The sequence below is a fragment of the Crocuta crocuta genome, unplaced genomic scaffold, assembly GCF_008692635.1.
Source record: "Crocuta crocuta isolate KB4526 unplaced genomic scaffold, BGI_CrCroc_1.0 scaffold13, whole genome shotgun sequence".
Taxonomy (NCBI): Eukaryota; Metazoa; Chordata; class Mammalia; order Carnivora; family Hyaenidae; genus Crocuta; species Crocuta crocuta.
The window spans coordinates 1,972,808-1,989,991 of NW_027530007.1; the positions used below are offsets into that span (position 1 = coordinate 1,972,808).

General features: G+C 44.9%; 1 protein-coding gene across 5 annotated transcripts in view; it reads right to left on the reverse strand.

Moving 5' to 3' along the window:
* Positions 1–17,184, reverse strand: part of KIF1B (kinesin family member 1B) — a 122,478-nt gene that overhangs the window by 14,207 nt on the left and 91,087 nt on the right. For all 5 annotated transcript variants that reach the window (XM_077763826.1, XM_077763824.1, XM_077763823.1 and 2 more), the window contains 9 exons: positions 15,846–15,936; positions 14,190–14,308; positions 13,500–13,555; positions 11,339–11,447; positions 9,988–10,054; positions 8,710–8,794; positions 7,363–7,468; positions 1,777–1,891; positions 341–474 (listed from right to left, as the gene is read on the reverse strand). In XM_077763826.1, coding sequence (XP_077619952.1) covers positions 341–474; positions 1,777–1,891; positions 7,363–7,468; positions 8,710–8,794; positions 9,988–10,054; positions 11,339–11,447; positions 13,500–13,555; positions 14,190–14,308; positions 15,846–15,936 — 882 coding nt within the window. The remainder of the gene's footprint in view (positions 1–340; positions 475–1,776; positions 1,892–7,362; positions 7,469–8,709; positions 8,795–9,987; positions 10,055–11,338; positions 11,448–13,499; positions 13,556–14,189; positions 14,309–15,845; positions 15,937–17,184) is intronic.

Below are 17,184 nucleotides of genomic sequence, written 5' to 3' on the forward strand. Positions count from 1 at the left end.
TATTCTCTGCAGTAGTCTTCCGAATTTCTATAGATCTTAAATATGAATCAATCTTTAAAAGAAGAACATCCCAATGGTAATCAGTCAGAAATAATGACATCTAAAGAACATTTAGTCCCTGCAAAACAGTTCTTTGAGTGTTCACAATGTAACACTCTTCCTTCCTTCACACACTCATCTCTCCATCAGTATTCCATTAAATGCCAACATCTAAAAGTTACTGCACTTCAGGCATCTGGTTGTAAGCTAACCCCGCAACAGCAGGCCAGGGACACTGAGGGCTCTGCTGGCTCTGTAGTGGGCAAACCAAATGGAAACTAATCTTGTCTCAGAAACTTACGAGTCTGGTGACTTTGAGTAGCCGCTGCCAAAGAGGCTGCGCAGAGAGCGTGGCGGCGAGATCTTGGCATCCCGGGAGTAGAAGACCATGCACACGTCTTTGGTGATGACCGCCGGCTGGATGCAGTGGTCCAGCTGCAAGCAGAAAGGGGGGTGGGGGGGCTTCGATTAAACGCAGACGCAGCACCTGGGGCAGGAGTCTGTGCACGGCCACAGCTGGAAAGCTGGTCCCAGATGTGGGGCAGGAAGACTTCAGCTCTACCAGTTATTTCAACCGCAACTCAGCAGATAATATGTGCGAGATTAGGCGGTAGTCCTTGCACCTGCTTTATTTTTCTAATATTTTTTAAAGTTTTTTTTTCTGTAGGGGCACCTGGGTGGCTCCGTCGGTTAAGCGTCCGACTTCAGCTCAGGTCATGATCTCACGGCTCGTGGGTTCGAACCCCATGTCGGGCTCTGTGCTGACAGCTAGCTCAGAGCCTGGAGCCTGTTTCGGATTCTGCGTCTCCCCCTCTCTCTGCTCCCCTGCTCATGCTGTCTCACGCTCTCTCTCTCAGAAATAAAGAAAACATTAAAAACGTTAAAAAAAAAGTTTTTTTCTGTAATAATGGCTAATGTTTATTATTGATTATGTGCCAACCATTGCTCTAAATGCTCATGTATGATCTCTCCATACCTTTCTGAGGGAGATGCCATTATTTTTATGCTGTTTAAGAAATGAGGGAACTGAGGCAGAGAGAGATGAAGTCTCTGTGTAAGGACATGCTGGCAGTAAGCGGCTGCACAGGGATCTGAACTCAGAGGGGCTGGTTCCACGGTCTGTGCTGTTAACCGCCACTGGCCTCTGCCCACAACTGCAAACACAGAGGCCAAGTTTTCTTAAGCTCATACCTTCCTTGAAGAATGGTGATTAGGCTACTAAAACTGATAATAGAAATCATAGGACATTTTTAAAAAAAATTAGGGGTGCCTGGGTGGCTCAGTCGGTTAAGCATCTGACTTCGGCTCAGGTCATGATCTCACAGTTCGTGGGTTCGAGCCCCACGTCGGGCTCTGTGCTGACAGCTCAGAGCCTGGAGCCTGTTTCACATTCTGTGTCTCCCACTCTCTCTGACCCTCCTCTGCTCATGCTGTCTCTCTAAGAAATAAATAAAACATTAAAAAAAAAAATTATTTGTTACTATTTTTTTTAGTAATCTCTACACCCAACATGGGGCTCAAACTCACGACTGCAAGATCAAGGGTCGCAACCTCTTCTGAGCCAGCCGGGCACCCCGTCGTATGACTTTTTGATTAAATAGAGACTAGGAACAGAATCTCCCACAACCAGAATGGCAGCAAATAGTTGACAAAAATCAGTCAAATCATTCCTCTTCATCTCCTGTGGTCATCTGCCCACTGCTCATTTGTGGCCATTCAAGTTCGGAGTCTCCTCACCTCTAGGTATGCTGACAACGTCATGTAGATCTTTTCCCCATAGGGTGTCACGCGGTTCAGAAGGAGAGAGTTATGGAGGGAGCTGTCCCACACAGCCTCGAAACGGTAGAAGGTCCTAAGGTCAGAAAGGCAAGAGGGAATTATCCAAAGAAGTGAAGTCACCTTAGTTCAGGTACTATTACTGTCAGTAATGCTACCGAATCCTACACCAACACACAATTGCAATATATCAAAATCTAACAACAGAGTGGGGCTTTTATCCCCAGGAGGAAAAGGCCCCATTTCTCACCCCACCCGCTGTGCAGGGCGCTCAGCTATGCCTTTTTTTCCCCCTTGACAAGCCTGCCTTTCTGCCTATAAACATAAAAATAGATCAATCAGAGAGATTAAGATGAAAAGGATAAGTGGGTATGGACAGAAACTAAAGGAAGAAAGCCTAAGTAAGCTCCTCCATCAGTCAACAAAGAGAGAGGGAAGCAAATCCTCAGCAGCTTGGAAGCCTGTCTTCACATCACAATCTGCTTCTGCTGAGCCTCTGAAATGTCACAGATCTACCTGAGAAGACTGATGGAGGAAACAGGTAGAATAATTTAAGTACAGGGAGTCTTATTTTAAATTAAAAAACAAGCAGTTATCCTTAGCTGATGTTTTTCAGTAAAAGAATGATTTTAAAGCAGAGCTGGACAACTACTTTTTGTTACTTTTCAAAAAAGAATCCACATGAAAACCAATCTTACATTTAAATACCTGGAAGCTTGATTTAATAAATACCTATAACTTTTTAAAGTTGTTCTAGTATCTTCTTCCCTTCCTCCTGGTAAAACCCGGTAGACCTGACCTGACACCGGTTCTGGCCATTCTGCAGTCTCAGCTGAAGCACGTGCTGAATTACAAACCAGCTGCCGACTGCCCGCAGTCCCCCCCCCACCCCCCCCCCNCTGCTGGCTCTCACCCAATTCGGCTAGAAAGAGCTTCTGCACGCTCTGCGTCCTGCCCAATACACTCCTCCTAGCTCCTTCCCAAATGGTAACCTTGCTATTGCTGTCTTTTCTAGATTTCCTATGACAAATAACTGGCATATTTTCTGTCTAAACACACGCCCGTGTTGCCTTCTCCTGAAACAGTCGAGAGATAACAATTCACTTCTAAAAGAACTCCCTAGCCACACCTCCTCCTCTGCCTGCCAGGGTGTGAAGCCTGACCAGTTCACCCTGTAGCTGCTTCTACATAAGTCTTCTCAAGTACCTGACACTCTCCCAAACGTCTAGCTGTTGATGCAGTGTGGATGGGTCAGGAAAACACAAAGACACCAAAGGAACACAGAACAATTAACACGACAGAAACAGATGAAGCAACGAACGGACTCAAAAAGCAACCACAAGGAAGGACGGTGGGGGTCCTCCACGGCTCCTGGGCTCAGCAGAGAACACTTTATGCATCCACAACGCCCTGGTTCAAAGAATTTATTTTGGCTAAAAAGACAAATTCTAATGCTGGGTGGTCAAAAGCACTATTTGGGCAGAAGCTCCCTGAGAGCTCTGTCACCTGAGACTTCGCTTTTCTTGTGTCTCCGTGTGTATCGAGGTACCTGGGAGGGGCCCGCCTGTTGTATCACAAGGTCTGGACACACCTGTGCTGAAGTGGAATGAACCCGCTTCTTAGAGCGAGGGTATTTATGACTCCGGAGAAGCCGGCAGAAGTCTCTGTCACTGCTGCCTATAATCTGTGACCGTTCAAGTTTCACACCAGGACTTAGCACCTCCCAGTGCCAATATTTAGAGTTCATGGCTCTCTTTCAACTGGGGCAAACGTTTTGAATTTGTGAAAGAAAAGCCTTTTCATTTCTGTTTTCAGGCTGGGTTTTCACTTAACCTAAGGAGGAAATTTCAGTGGTAGAAACTTGGCTAACAAAAAGGAATTTTTGACTCCACTAAAATCTTCCTGTATTGTGGGGGGTGGGAGGAGGTGGGTTTTGTTTTGTTTGGCACTTGGGGGTGCTGCAGCCCATTCTTTTGGAATACCCACTGAAGATGGCAATTCTTCAGAGGCGGTTGTTAAGAAACATCACTGGTGAGAAATGTCAAATGAATCAAGGTAGCAAGAGAATTTAGAATTAGAAACAGGGCTGAGTCCTGAGTCGTTTTCCTGTGTGGCTCCTACAGTGGTTAAGAAATGATCCTAAAATGGATTTCTCGAGATGTTCTGAACAAGGGCAGTGCACGTGCATGTGTGCACGCACGTGTGTGTATATCTTTAAAAACCAAACAGACATTTTAGGCTATGCTGATATGTATCATTTCGTCAGTTTTCTTCCCTAAATTAGATGAAGAGAGATGGGAAAAGACTTCCTTCACTATTGAACCAGGATTTTTTTCTACTGCAAAAGAAGAAAATAAATAGATAAGCCAAGTAGCCCTGACAGCAGAAAGAGAAATGTTTAAAAATAAACAGCCTATTTCTCACAGACTCAGCTGCCCAAATAGCTAAACAGGTCTCTTCTACGGCACAGGACAAAACAAAGACAACAGTGAGTAATTATGCAAAGCTACAGAGCAACAAAACCTTTCAAGCTTCTGACAGAGAGAGGACAGACAAAGAACAGAAAACCCAGCCTGAGATTCCGTGTGAAAGGAGGGGAGTGACGCTCTAATCTGTAATGCAGCGGAGGAAAATTTGAGGGCGCGCAAGAATAAAATGGACAGGTTTAGCCAACAGAATGAGAGAAGACGAACCCTACCAGTCAGTTAAGAAGCTGCGTGTGACTATACACATCAGGAAAACCCAGGGAACAAAGGGTGCAGGAGAAGGCGTTGCTCTATCCTAGGTCTGCATGGGGAAAAACTACTAAATTAAAATAGCAGTCCAAGCAACGTAAGACATAAAGCGTTCTGATAAACTAGAATCTTTATGTACAAAAAAGCAAACAAAATACCTAGGAATATCCTTATCAAGAAAGAGCCTGCAAAAACATAGAAAAGGCTTTTGTTAGTGCAGTAGCAGCAGAACAAACAAGAAGAGAGAAAAGCAGAAGAGAACAAAAGTACATAAAAAAGACCAATTTTCTGCTAAGCCAAGTAAATTCAAGTGGACAATTAACAGAGAACTCCATGGGGCACAATTTGATAGACAGCTTACAATGACATGGGTCCCTCTCTCCTGAAACATTTAGTTAAGGAAAATGCTGGGCACAGAAGGGACTGTGGGGGGTCACCTCTATTAACCCCCCCTCTCTGCAGGTGACTCGGGCCTGGAAGGGGTAGGAAGTTGCTGTGGAGTTAAGGGCAAACCAAATCAATTCAGTAACACAGATGCAGGACTGGGAAGAAAAACTGCGGTGGTCCCTGTTGGTCACACGCCACCATCAACACACAGAGGTGCTCTCTCATAGATACACGTGCACAGATACGTTCTTCAAGTTCACCTTTAAACGTTAAACCTTAGGCAAAAAGAACAAAAGCTCTTCACCAAATTTCACTTAGCAACTTGCCAAATTAACGTATGCTCTCCATATTCCTAAAACATAAAGACGGATGTCTGTTTCGCACTGAGTGTCCTAAACTGGACGGGTATCTCATTCACCTGGTCTGTTCCCTGGAACTGAGTGGTGTGCTTATCAGGTGTCAATAGTATTTGGTCTTGATCTTGGTTATGCAGTTGTGATTATGATTATCTAACTTAATCCAATATTAGGCAACTCAATGAAAGGTGAGGGCAAAAATAATTTTTGTTTAGTGTGAAACAAAACAACATTTAACATTGAAAAGATTTGATAATGCTGAGTTGTTTAGAAAACAGCAGTTAAATTAAGTTTGGGTGTGATCAATGTAAAAAAGAGAAATGTTAAACTTTTAATGACAAATGATTAAAGTTTAGAAGATTTTGCAATTAGATTTTCTTCATAGGTTTCTAGTTCTTGCTCCACAGAATTAAAAATCACAGATGATAAATTATGGGTATGGTTTTGCAAGAAAGATAATCAGAAGTCCAATAAATAGGGCTACAATAAAGAAAAGGCCTTGGCCCTACAGCAAGAGCTTGACAAGCTCAGGTACATTTATACAACTTAAATTAAAATGTTTAAAGTGCGTATCTTTCTATTTTACTTGACGTGAGGCAACTTTTTTGATTAATCAACTCTATACCTCTGTTGTGAAAGATAAGCTGCTTCTAACAAAAAAGCCAAATTCATCTCCGACTCTATCTGATGCGAGGCTGGGTATGAGCCATGACCTCTGAAGGCTGCGCTAACATGGGCAATTTAGCACAACCAGCATTTCAACCCAACATCATCCTTCTCTGTAAGTTTTGCTAAGGAGCCTGAGGAAATTTAAGATTTCTCATAGTTGCAAAGAAAATGTGGTGAATGCTGGCCGGGTATTTGCTATCAACGTGTGGCAGGCGGGGCCACCATGTAGGGTTAGTGCTGACTTCAGAGAAACAGTGTTGTTCACAGTTCCGCCCAGGAATAGACCAGAGGGGGCCAGGGCACACTTCTTTCCCTCTGTACCCCCCAGCCGCCCCACGCAGGCACGCTCTGCTACTCAGCCCCTCTCCCTCACAGCATGTGCAGCTCCTCCTGCAGGCAAAAAGCGAACAGACATTTGCTTTTTTTTCTTTCCTCTGCAAAACTATAACACAAGGGAACGATGGAAAAAAAATTAATCCTGGCCCAAACTTTTAATCCCATTTCTGCCGTCCTTTGTCTCATTTTTCCTCTCTCTCGTCCCAACACAGATGTGAGCAAGTTTTTCAGGAATAGACAAAAGTATCCAGAAGTCCTCCTATAATGCACAGGCAGTGTTCCGAGCCCACCTCCACGCACACAGCCACCCATTTCCCAGCCCTCGCTACATAAAGGGCTGGCGTCTCTGTGCACAGTGACAGACTCCTTTCCTGGGGAGGCATGGGGCCCAGCAGATCCATCTCCCGTCTGACACGGGGGAGCAGACTGGCTAGGTGCCTTATGCACTGTCTGTCATCACTGGATTGGAAAATGGAATTTTGAGGGAAACTAACTTAAAGTTTAAAATAAATTAGAATTCATTATTTATAGCGGATAACCTTGGTCAGGAGAGTTTATATGTATTAATTTATCTCCTTTACGAGTAAACGAAAATGAAAAGCAAACACTGAGAACCCCCCCGGAGCCTATGCCGGCAGCAGCAAAGGCGAACCACAGAGGCCTCGCTCAGCCCGGGAGGGCACGTTTCTGACACATAGGACAGACAGACCTTTCCCACAGCAACCACTTCATAGGAGAACACTTAGTCTCAGCAATAATTAATCTGTACTTTTAAAACCTTAGGTAGACGCTGAATTTTCTTTTTCTGTTCTCATCTCTAAGACTGTGCTGCATCTACTCCAACTCCACTGAGGACAGGATATTTTCACTCTATACTGGACCCACACACACCTATCTCCACAATTATTTACCTTGGAGAGCATGGTGGCAGGGAGGAAAGGGATGTCTGAAGTGAAAAAGGAATTCATTTCTGCCCCTGCGCAGGAGTCACTGGTGAACAAGGAATCTAATGGTGTAGCCCCCGCCTGCACAGGGTGACAGACGACACTGCGTTGGGCCCCTACCTGCTGGAGTTGTGGGAGGATTTCAGGTACTTGGCAGAGATAATATTGAGGGAGAGGATGGCATCAACCGCAGCCTCATCCACTTCGGCCTTATTCCTGATCCGGCCTACAAGAAAGTTAACTGTACTTTAAAAAAAATTTTTTTAAGGTTTATTTTTGTGAGGAAGGGGAGGGAGGGAAGGAAGGGCAGAGAGAGAGGGAGACAGAGAATCTGAAGCAGGCTCCAGGCTTTGAGCTGTCAGCACAGAGCCTGATGCAGGGCTCGAACCCACCAACTATGAGATCATGACCTGAGCCAAAGTCAGACGCTTAACTGACGAAGACACCCAGGTGCTCCTATTCAACTGCACTTCTAACCTTCACTCTCTTCAGGGGCCAACTATACTTCATTTTCTACATTTAAAAACATTAATTCTGTGGCTTCCCCACTGCCAAAGGGGTCTGTGGCAATACAAGATCCAGAACCCTGCCTTGGACTCTAAAGCTTATATGGTTTATCCAGTTTTTTCTTCTCATCAGGTGACCTGGCCATCGGCTTCTAGTCCCTTATTCAAGATGTTTCTGTATGTGGAAAACAAGACAGATGAGAACCCTCTAATTTTTCCCACGTCTGTTAAGATCCTCCTGAATCCTCTCTATTGTTAATTCTCAGCAACGGGTCTTTCTTACTTGCCCTCACTCTGACACTTACTCATCAAACTGCTCTATTAATTTATTATTTTTAAGTTTATTTATTAATTTAAGTAATCTCTACACTCTGCATGGGGCTTGAACTCATGACTCTGAGACCGAGAGTCAAATGCTCTACTGACTGAGCCCGCCAGGCGCCCCCCACTTGCTTTACACATACATATGCTGTTGCTGTCTCCTCAGCAAAACTGCAGGCTTACAACTGAGCAGACACTTCTCTTATGCTCTCTCAGAACCTCTAAAACAGAGCCATTCCCATGGTAACTGAGTAAAACAGTGGTTGGTTGAGGGGCCACCTGGGTGGCTCAGAGGGTTAAACACCCAATTCTTGATTTCGGTTCAGGTCATGATCTGAACATGGTTCATGAGACTGAGCCCTGTGCTGACAGCACAGAGCCCGCTTGGGATTCTCTCTCTCTCCCTCTCTCTCTCTCTGACCCTCCCCCAATCACGCTCTCTCTTGCTCTCTCTCTCAAAAATAAATAAATAAGCATTAAAAAAGTAATGGTTGGTGGAGTAACATATCCCTAATGATGAGAGTTGAGAAACAGAGTAGTTGCAAACTCCAGACCACATATTCCCCAGTATTCCTTCTGCACATTCTCTGTGTTCCTCAAAAAAGCCTGGCTCCGTCCTCAGCTGACGGCACGTACTCACCTACCACCAGCTCACGAACGTCCTTCCAATGGAGCTCACTCCCCTTCTCGTGGATAATGGTCACTGTGATCCTCCGCTGGATGCCCTAGGTAATGGAGCAGGGTGGTAATTTAGCTGGGACAACAAATTAGTTGTTTTCTGGATTGTATGATGTGGGGGTGGGCAAGAGCAGAGGAACAGAGAGGGGGGAAATGCTGTCCCCACTGATATTTATTTTTTTTTTTTAACATTTTTTTCTTTTAAATAGGCTCCACACCCAATGTGGGCCTAGAACTCACGACCCTGAGATCAAGTCACATGTTCTACTGAGTGAACCACCTTGGCGCCCTTTCCACTGTTATTCTAAACAAAGGGATCTAGGTCAGGGGTTGAGGAAGAGACAGGTTTTGATATGGCTTTAAGAACAAGTGACCATATGGTGTGACCCAGAATATGAGACCCCCAGCTCCTATGCCTACCTGGGTGATAAGCATTTAAAAAAAATTTTTTTAAGTTTTATTTATTTCTGAGAGAGAGAGAGAGAGAAAGACAGCGTGAGCAGGGGAGGGTCAGAGAGGGAGGGAGATACAGGATCTGAAGCAGGCTCCAGGCTCTGAGCTAGCTGTCAGCAAAGAGCCTGACATAGGGCTTGAACCCACAAACCGTGAGATCATGACCTGAGCCGAAGTCGGATGCTTAACTGACTGAGCCACTCAGATGCCCCCCCAAAATTTTTTTTTCCATAAGATTTTACTTTTAAGTAATCTCAACACCCAGTTTGTGGCTTAAACTCACAACCCTGAGATCAAGAGTCGCAGGCTCCACTGACAGAGCCAGCCAGGCGCCCCGGTCATAAGCATGTCAGAGCACTGACTGAATCTACTTTTGATTTACCAAAGGGGGATACCTACATTTCATGGCCAGATTTCAGTCCCTTGCAACTTTCATCCTCTATGTCCATTAAGAACTTTCAACTATAAAAGTACGTCTCCAAACATGAGAACCGTATACAAGAAAATAAAATGGTATAAAATGACACGGGAGCTGCACCAATCATAGTAATTGAATACAACAGTCTTTTTCCAAACAGGTCTCTCAAAATAGATTTCTGCATATGAGCAAGGGTATAATATAAGCCAAGGTGTGAGGAAGAAACATTAAAAAATATACAAAAAAAGAAAAAAAAAGTACAATGTCTCCTTATCCCCAAAGCTGCTTAAAGTGGAGAGAGAAAGCAGAGAAACAGAAAGAGCTTGTTTCGGGTCTGTCCTAGGCCCCCTCTGACTCCCTCATCAGTACCTGGTGAAGCAAAAATGTCCCCTGGCAGGGCAAGCCTGCTGTGTGGTCAACCACAGCTGGGATGTACCTAGAAGAACAGAAACGCCGGAGAAAGCAGTCAGACGGGATGCCTGCAGCCAGTGCTCTACATGCAAGGTCTTCCCGGGGCGCCAGCCCCTAACGTTCTCAGTTTCCCTGGTCTTCCTCACCATTTGGGCATTCAGTTCGTCACACGGTCACTGGCATTTCATAAACCTTCTCACGTATCCATGCCACATCACCCTTACTGGACCCAAGCACAGTAACATTTTTGGCTCCCTCCCAGCCTCTTGCGTAACAGATAGTCTGTATATAATGTACAACTGCAACAGCACGTGTCAGGAGATAAGAATCAGAAAGCAATGAACTCCGTAGAAACTACTACTATAACTATGTCTCCCACATAATGCAAGTTATAATCACATTATAGATCTGCCTACAGAAAGTATAATTTCTTAAAGCAATGTCACTGCTGACAACGAAATATGGTACTGATACAGCCAGACTCTCATATTAGTAGGAACACAAAAAATGTTGCTTGGAGATGAGCATGATGGTGGTACTCAGCATTACAGAGGATCATTAGGATAATATTTATTCCTTATCCTTTACATTAACTAATAAAACCCCTTGCCTCTGTTTCAGGAATGGGATCTTTTTTTATTTGTGTTTTTCCAAATGCAATTTAGAGGCAACTGTGAACAAGAATTATATTCCCCACTCACTCTAACACAGCTCACACACACAGAGTAAGCTGATGCTGGTTATTTTCATCTAGGACAACAGACCTCAACCACGGGTGACGTGTAATGTTTGAAGACATGTTTGGTTGTCACACTGAAGGGAGGCGCTACTGGCACCTGTGGGAAGAAGCCAGGGATGCAACTACATAGCCTACGATGCACAGGACAGTGCACCCCCCAGCCCATGACACAGACCTGTCGGGCTCAAAACAGTGCCAAGGTTGAGAAACCCTGGTCCAAAGAAACATTTTCCCCCCAAATCCTCTGAGATTATTAAGATAAGTCTTGACTATATTATGCGCAAAATGCTTCTGATTCTCTTTGCTTTGCTGCTGTGAAAACCCACACACAAGGTGCCCGTCTCCATGTTCTTGCTGTTGCGAATAAGAAAGCAAATTAGTATTCTGGACAGTCCCTTCTTTGACAAACACATAATTCAAAGAATAACACCACCAAAAAGTCAATTCCAAACTGGAATTCAACAGTGACAATGATTCATTAACCTGAATAGGAGCAGAGAGGCTCAAAATTACATTTTCTAATTTTGAAAAACTTTGCCCTTGTTTAAAAATTTAGAAAGTTGGACTTACTCTCCCGTAGGCTCCAGTTCACTGATCTCAAACCAAACCAGAAGATCATACTTGCTCATGCTCTGGCCAAGGCTCGTTTTGCTCATGGTGTTTAACTTGGTGGCTGGAACTTTTAAAAGTTTTTAGAAAATATCAAAATCTGGTCCAAGTCTACTTAGTAAAAAGTATAAACTTTTCTTCAAGGACACACGTGGGAAAGGCAACAAGAGTCAGGGCTACCGGTCAGTGCAGAAGACTCAGAAAAACATCACCACCTATGACATTAGTGCCTCTCGCTTCAGAGAACGGGGAAAATGGAGAGGCCGCGTCTTTCTCCCTCTCAAAAAACGGTATCCATCGACAAGAAAACAGGTTTCGTGCAGAGTAAACATGCTCACAAAACTGTTCCTTAGACCCTCCCATTTTCTTTCTTAGATGTACCTTCCTTAGACCCTGGTAACAATGTGGGAGACACAACATGGGCGGAGCCTCACACACCACAGGGTCTCTGCACAGCAGGAATGCGTGAGGGAGGGCCCATGCTCCAACCCCAGGGTGCCCAAACCCCCCTGCACACTGGAGTCACCCGGCAAAGCGCAGGCAATTAAACCACCATCTCCAGGGGTGGGACCCAGTCCCCCGAGAGGACCGAACCCCCTCTGGGGGACTCTAATGTGCGGGTAAGTTTAGGAACCACTGGTCTAAGATGTAAATACAGGACTCTATAAATGATCTTATGTTATACATTTTCTTCACATTTAAACTCCATATTCTTAACCGTACTGGTGAAATGAATTAGCCAAAAACACAGAATTTCTACGAATTCCAAATTCTACATGGTGGCCATTTTGAAACACTACACAGAAATTCCAAAATCTGGCAATACAAAGAGCATTCTCTGCTCAGAAGCTGGGAGCACTGGAGTGAGAGTCCGGTGGCTTGGGATCTAATACTGTCCAATCACTATTTAGGAGACTTTGGTTGAGTCGCTGAATCTCTGGGAGTCTGTCTCCTCATCGATGAAACGTAGATCATTAATATTTAGGCTGCTATCTTGACAAGGTATCGTGAGGACCCACTGACAGGAGGCATCTAAAGGGACCCCATACACACAGCACTAGTCAAATGTTAGCTTATCTGCACTATTCACGCCAGGTGAATTCTACACGAGTTGGTGACGCTAGTCAACAAAAAAAAATAGTGTCACTGATTCTGGTGGTCATCTGATGGTTGGGAAGCAAAATCAGAAGCATTAAAAAAAAACCCACCTACTAATAAAAAATCTTTGAAATTAAAGATACCATTACAAAGAATCCAAATGAGCAAACAGGGAGGCCCTCACCTTATGTGATGTGCACGAAGCACAAGGAGAGAAGGTGTGCCATCACATCTCTCCAAAGGAAACGTGATCCTGACAATATGCTAGACTCGACGTTCAGTTCAAGCAGCAAAGAGAAACCCCAGTGTTTCATACGCAGAGAGCCAGGCTTTAGGGTTAGCCCTAAGGACGGTTCTACATCTAAGGCAGAGCTAAGTCAGCTACTAACCATCTCGTTTAGGCGCCCTCTCACTCTGGCAGCTGGGGACTGGCAGAGAGAGGAAAGGGGGCGATGTGTCCGCCCCATCCTGGAAGGTGGCGACAGCGGAGGAAGCAAGCGCGTTGGCGTGCTCAGAAACCGCGTCCAACACATGCACATTCACATAGTCAGCTACGAGAAACCGAATCAGTTCAATCTTTCTCTCATGGTCTGAAGGCAGGATGGAGAGAGGCAGCACGGAGATGGAGAACAAGTGGGGGGCCGGGGCGGGGGGGCAAGTGGCAATTGGGCAACAAGGAGAGAGGATGAAAATGAAGAGAGAGCAAAACACGATGAATAAACATGCAGAAAACATTTGATATGCAAAGAAACATGCGGTGGCCAATCAGTTACGAGAAGTTACATACAAAGCGGAGAGATTTAGGAACGGGGAGCTTATCAAAATCTGTAATAAGACTAGGAAGTTGGCAGGGAGAGAGCACCCTATCGTTTCTTACTTCCTATTTAAATCAAGAACCAAGAATCCTAGCTCCTGCTAGACACAGGGATATGTAAGCACACACCAAGTGGAGAGGGAATTTGAAAATGATTTCAATCTGAAAAGCCATCAGAATCAGAGCTGTGTCACCCTGAGGAGGGCTCACCTGGCTTGGAGAGTGGCATGGGTGGAGGGAAGAACCTTCGAGACGGCTGAGGTGGACTGCAAAGGAAGGGGACAAAGTTCAAGACTGAGAAAGGGTCCTATATTCAATGGCACGTTTAAATCCCCTCTAGAAACTAACAGGTCATTGGCACTTTCAGATGAGGCATAATATCAGATACCAGTTATAAACCCACACAATGAAACTGAAGCAAAGACATTTTAATAAAAGTGCCTTTGAGGGTCCTAGTTAATAAATAAGAGAAGTTTTCTGTTAACACTGACATTCTGCCATCTCCCAAAAGGCCCCATCGTTGCTCTCCTCATCAATTTTGATGTCTCCACCTATAGCTCAGGCTTCATATGGGTCTGGGTTAGTTAGGAACAATTACACACAATTCTCATGTGTATCACCTCAACTCTCTATACTATTCAAAGTCTCTTCCTACACAAGAGATGACACCCCAGGTCAGCTGGGCAGAATTCAATGTGCTCCACCTACAATTAGTAATTTGGAGGCTTAGAAAAAAGGTGGTGACGTTTCTAAAGAGGAAGTATCAGGTACCATGGAAAACTGTTCTTTAGTTCTCTTAATCCCTCAAAAGATTTCTTCCTTCCTGGCAAGTGGCAATAACAGTGACAACGACCCAACAATAACATCAGCAACAAGAATCTTTGCTTATCTGGTCCCAACCTGTTAAGGTCCTGTCCTTGCAGATGAAGTGGGTGCTGCTGATAATGCCCAAAGACTTCAAATACTATCGGCTTGGTTTTGATGTATTCCACGAATGATTCGGTGACCTCCACTGCAATCTAATGAGGAAGAAAGCCAAGCTAGATTAGGGAACAATTTACTCTAACACACACATTTCTGCTGTAGTCAGAATTTTAGCACTTCTGAGTAGTGGTACGCGCTGGGGATGTGACTCTGCAGGTCTCAAGTCTCCCACGCCAAGACAGGGGTCCGCCCCGGTTTTCATTCTAAAGCAACCGTAGCAAGCTTCAGGCCTTCAAGACCCTCCGTCATCTGCACCTGCTGCCCTTCACACACTTTTTGTTTTGGCACAAACACCTGCCGCCTGTCGTGCCTGAGGACCCGCCCAGGCTATGGCCCCGTAAGGCCTGCCCCCCACAGAAAAAGTAACTTAAAGTATCTTTCTGTTAGTGGAAGTAACTTTCCCTTCTTTCTACTCCCTTGGCATTTAACAAATACCTTGCTATATAAGGTGTCTAGACCATGTGACACTACTGTTTCCATAGGCATTTTATTTCTCTTCAGGGACACAACCCTCTGGGACTCATCCCGCTTCCCTGATGGCATCAGGCACAGCCCTTGTGTGCGCACCATCCCCATCAGTTTCTCTCAGATGCACACATGCTCAGACTCAAGCAATTAAACATAAAGAAAGTGGGTTTGGGGTTTGCTGTTCCATTTTCAGAGCTGTCCTTTCCGCTCGGACTTTAAAGAGTGAGTACGGTTAATGAGAACGAGAGCAGTTCATGTGTGAAAATCCTAGACACCACAGCCACACTGCTCTGGGCTTAAACCCCATCTCTGCCGCTTCCGAGTTCTGTAACCTTGGTGAGTGACTTTAACTGCTCTGTGCCTCTGTTATCTCAGCTGTCATTTGGGGGTTCTGAGGGTGTGCGGTAGAAAGGTGAGGATTCGATGAATTAAGACACACACAAGAAGCACTCAGAACAGTGACTGACACAGAAAAAGCTCTCAAAGAATGTTAGCTATTGTGGTGAGGATGATGACTCTTGAATAGAGTTTGGGTGGCCCTTCCTAGAAGACACAGAAGGTCTGTTGTCTTACTCCACATCTGAGAGAGCTGTAAGGGGCGCTAATGGATTACATAGTATCAGCTGTAGGAAAACAGACTGAATCTTAAGTTAGCTACAAAAGATAATTTAATTTTTCCTACATTATTTGCAACTGAGCAAGTATCTTAGAGTTTAAAGGACAATACGTTAACTTTAACAAACCTCGTATTAAACGTACTTATTTTTCTAGGAAGGAAATACTAAAATCAACTCACTACATTCAAACTGATGGAAGGTTTTATTGGCAAACCAACCCCCACACTGTGGGGCCCATTGTTTCACAGGGAAAGCTGGCCGCTCAGTCCACTGGGGATGACCTCACCGCTCTGGCCACTCCCTCCATTGTCTGTTCTCGGGCCAAGCTCCACCACCGCCGTTCTGCCCCCACCCCCGGCACAGCAGTTTTGAGCACCCTCCCTCCTGGGCTGAGAAAGCCAGGGGCCGCCCATGCGAGGGCCTCACACCAGCCACTCTGAGGCCCCCGGACCTGCAAGGCTTTGGGCCAAGAGTCCAGGTCACTTACATTCTGCACGTGATAAAAGCCCAGGGGACTTCCTCTGCCATTGTTTTTGAGGGGTTCGGTGGAGAATGCTTCATCATGGCGATGCAAAAAGCTTAATAAAAAGATAAGACACATGAATTTCACATTAAACAGTTTCATCAAGATCGATGTCTAAGTTAGCTGACTTGGATCGTATGGAAACAAGCAGCCTAGTTCAGCAGAGGCCTTCGCTCAGCCAAGTAACTTGTAGTTCCTTGTGATGCACATTTTCCGTGATCACTCAGACAGCATTTTAGACTTTATTTCAAAAATGACTGAAAGAGTAACTGACCCTGACCACTCAGGCATCTGGATGCATACACAAGAAGACCTCAGATAGAGCAAGAGTGAATTCAGTGAATTTCTGTTTCTTTGTAGGAACATATTTTACTGAGGAAAAAATAAAATGTAAAATCATTTTGTGTAGAAAAGATGTGGCATGGTCAAGCTTCTGTAAGGTAGTACTAAATCCTGTTCAGCATTCTTGCCGAGGAGTCTCTTTAAAGACCTGCAAAGATTAGATTTAAATGTCATCTCTTCCAGGAAGTCTTCCCCGACTCATCCAAACAGTTTTGTCTTCCCATAGCACTAGGGACCCATTTTTCCTCAATATCAATGATTTCACTCTTTATATTAGTGTATTTATATGCCTGTCTGCCCGAGAGACAGCAAGTATCTCCTACAGTGCTCCAGATACAGAAGATACTCCTGAAATATCTGTGAAGCAACAGACTATGCTTATTCATTCTCACAGACAGTGAGTTTTTATTGTTCTCTCTCCCTCCTTATTAGTCTGAAGAGTAGAGAATTAAAGAAAACTCAATACAAAGACTTACTCCCAGAGGGAAATATCCATCAGAAGGACATCCCACAAGAAAAAAAGGGAGGAAAAGGAAGACTTTGAACAGGGCCCAGACACCAGGATTATGAACTGTCTGTCTTTCAAATCAGTTCACGGAGGCTGAGGGTGGCAGTGTACTCCCACCCCGCGCTTCCCCCGGGCGCCACCTGCTGCTGGCACTGTAGCATTCCGTACTACACGGCCCTTTTCCTGTGGGTTTTCTTCTCACCCTTCTCCCTACCCCGCCCCTGCTTGTACTTCTTACTCCTTTTATTCCTTCCAATTTTTTCCTATGCAGACCATACACTATATGTGCCAGAGGCCCCAGGGGCATTACTTGATTTGCGATCTCTACTCCTCCAGTGCTCTGCTTATGACAGCAGGTACAAATATCCTGCGGCTCCACACTGTGACGCATGAAATCATCCACACTGCTGGACACTGTGTCTTCTCTACACAGGCCAGATGAGAGTCTGTAAC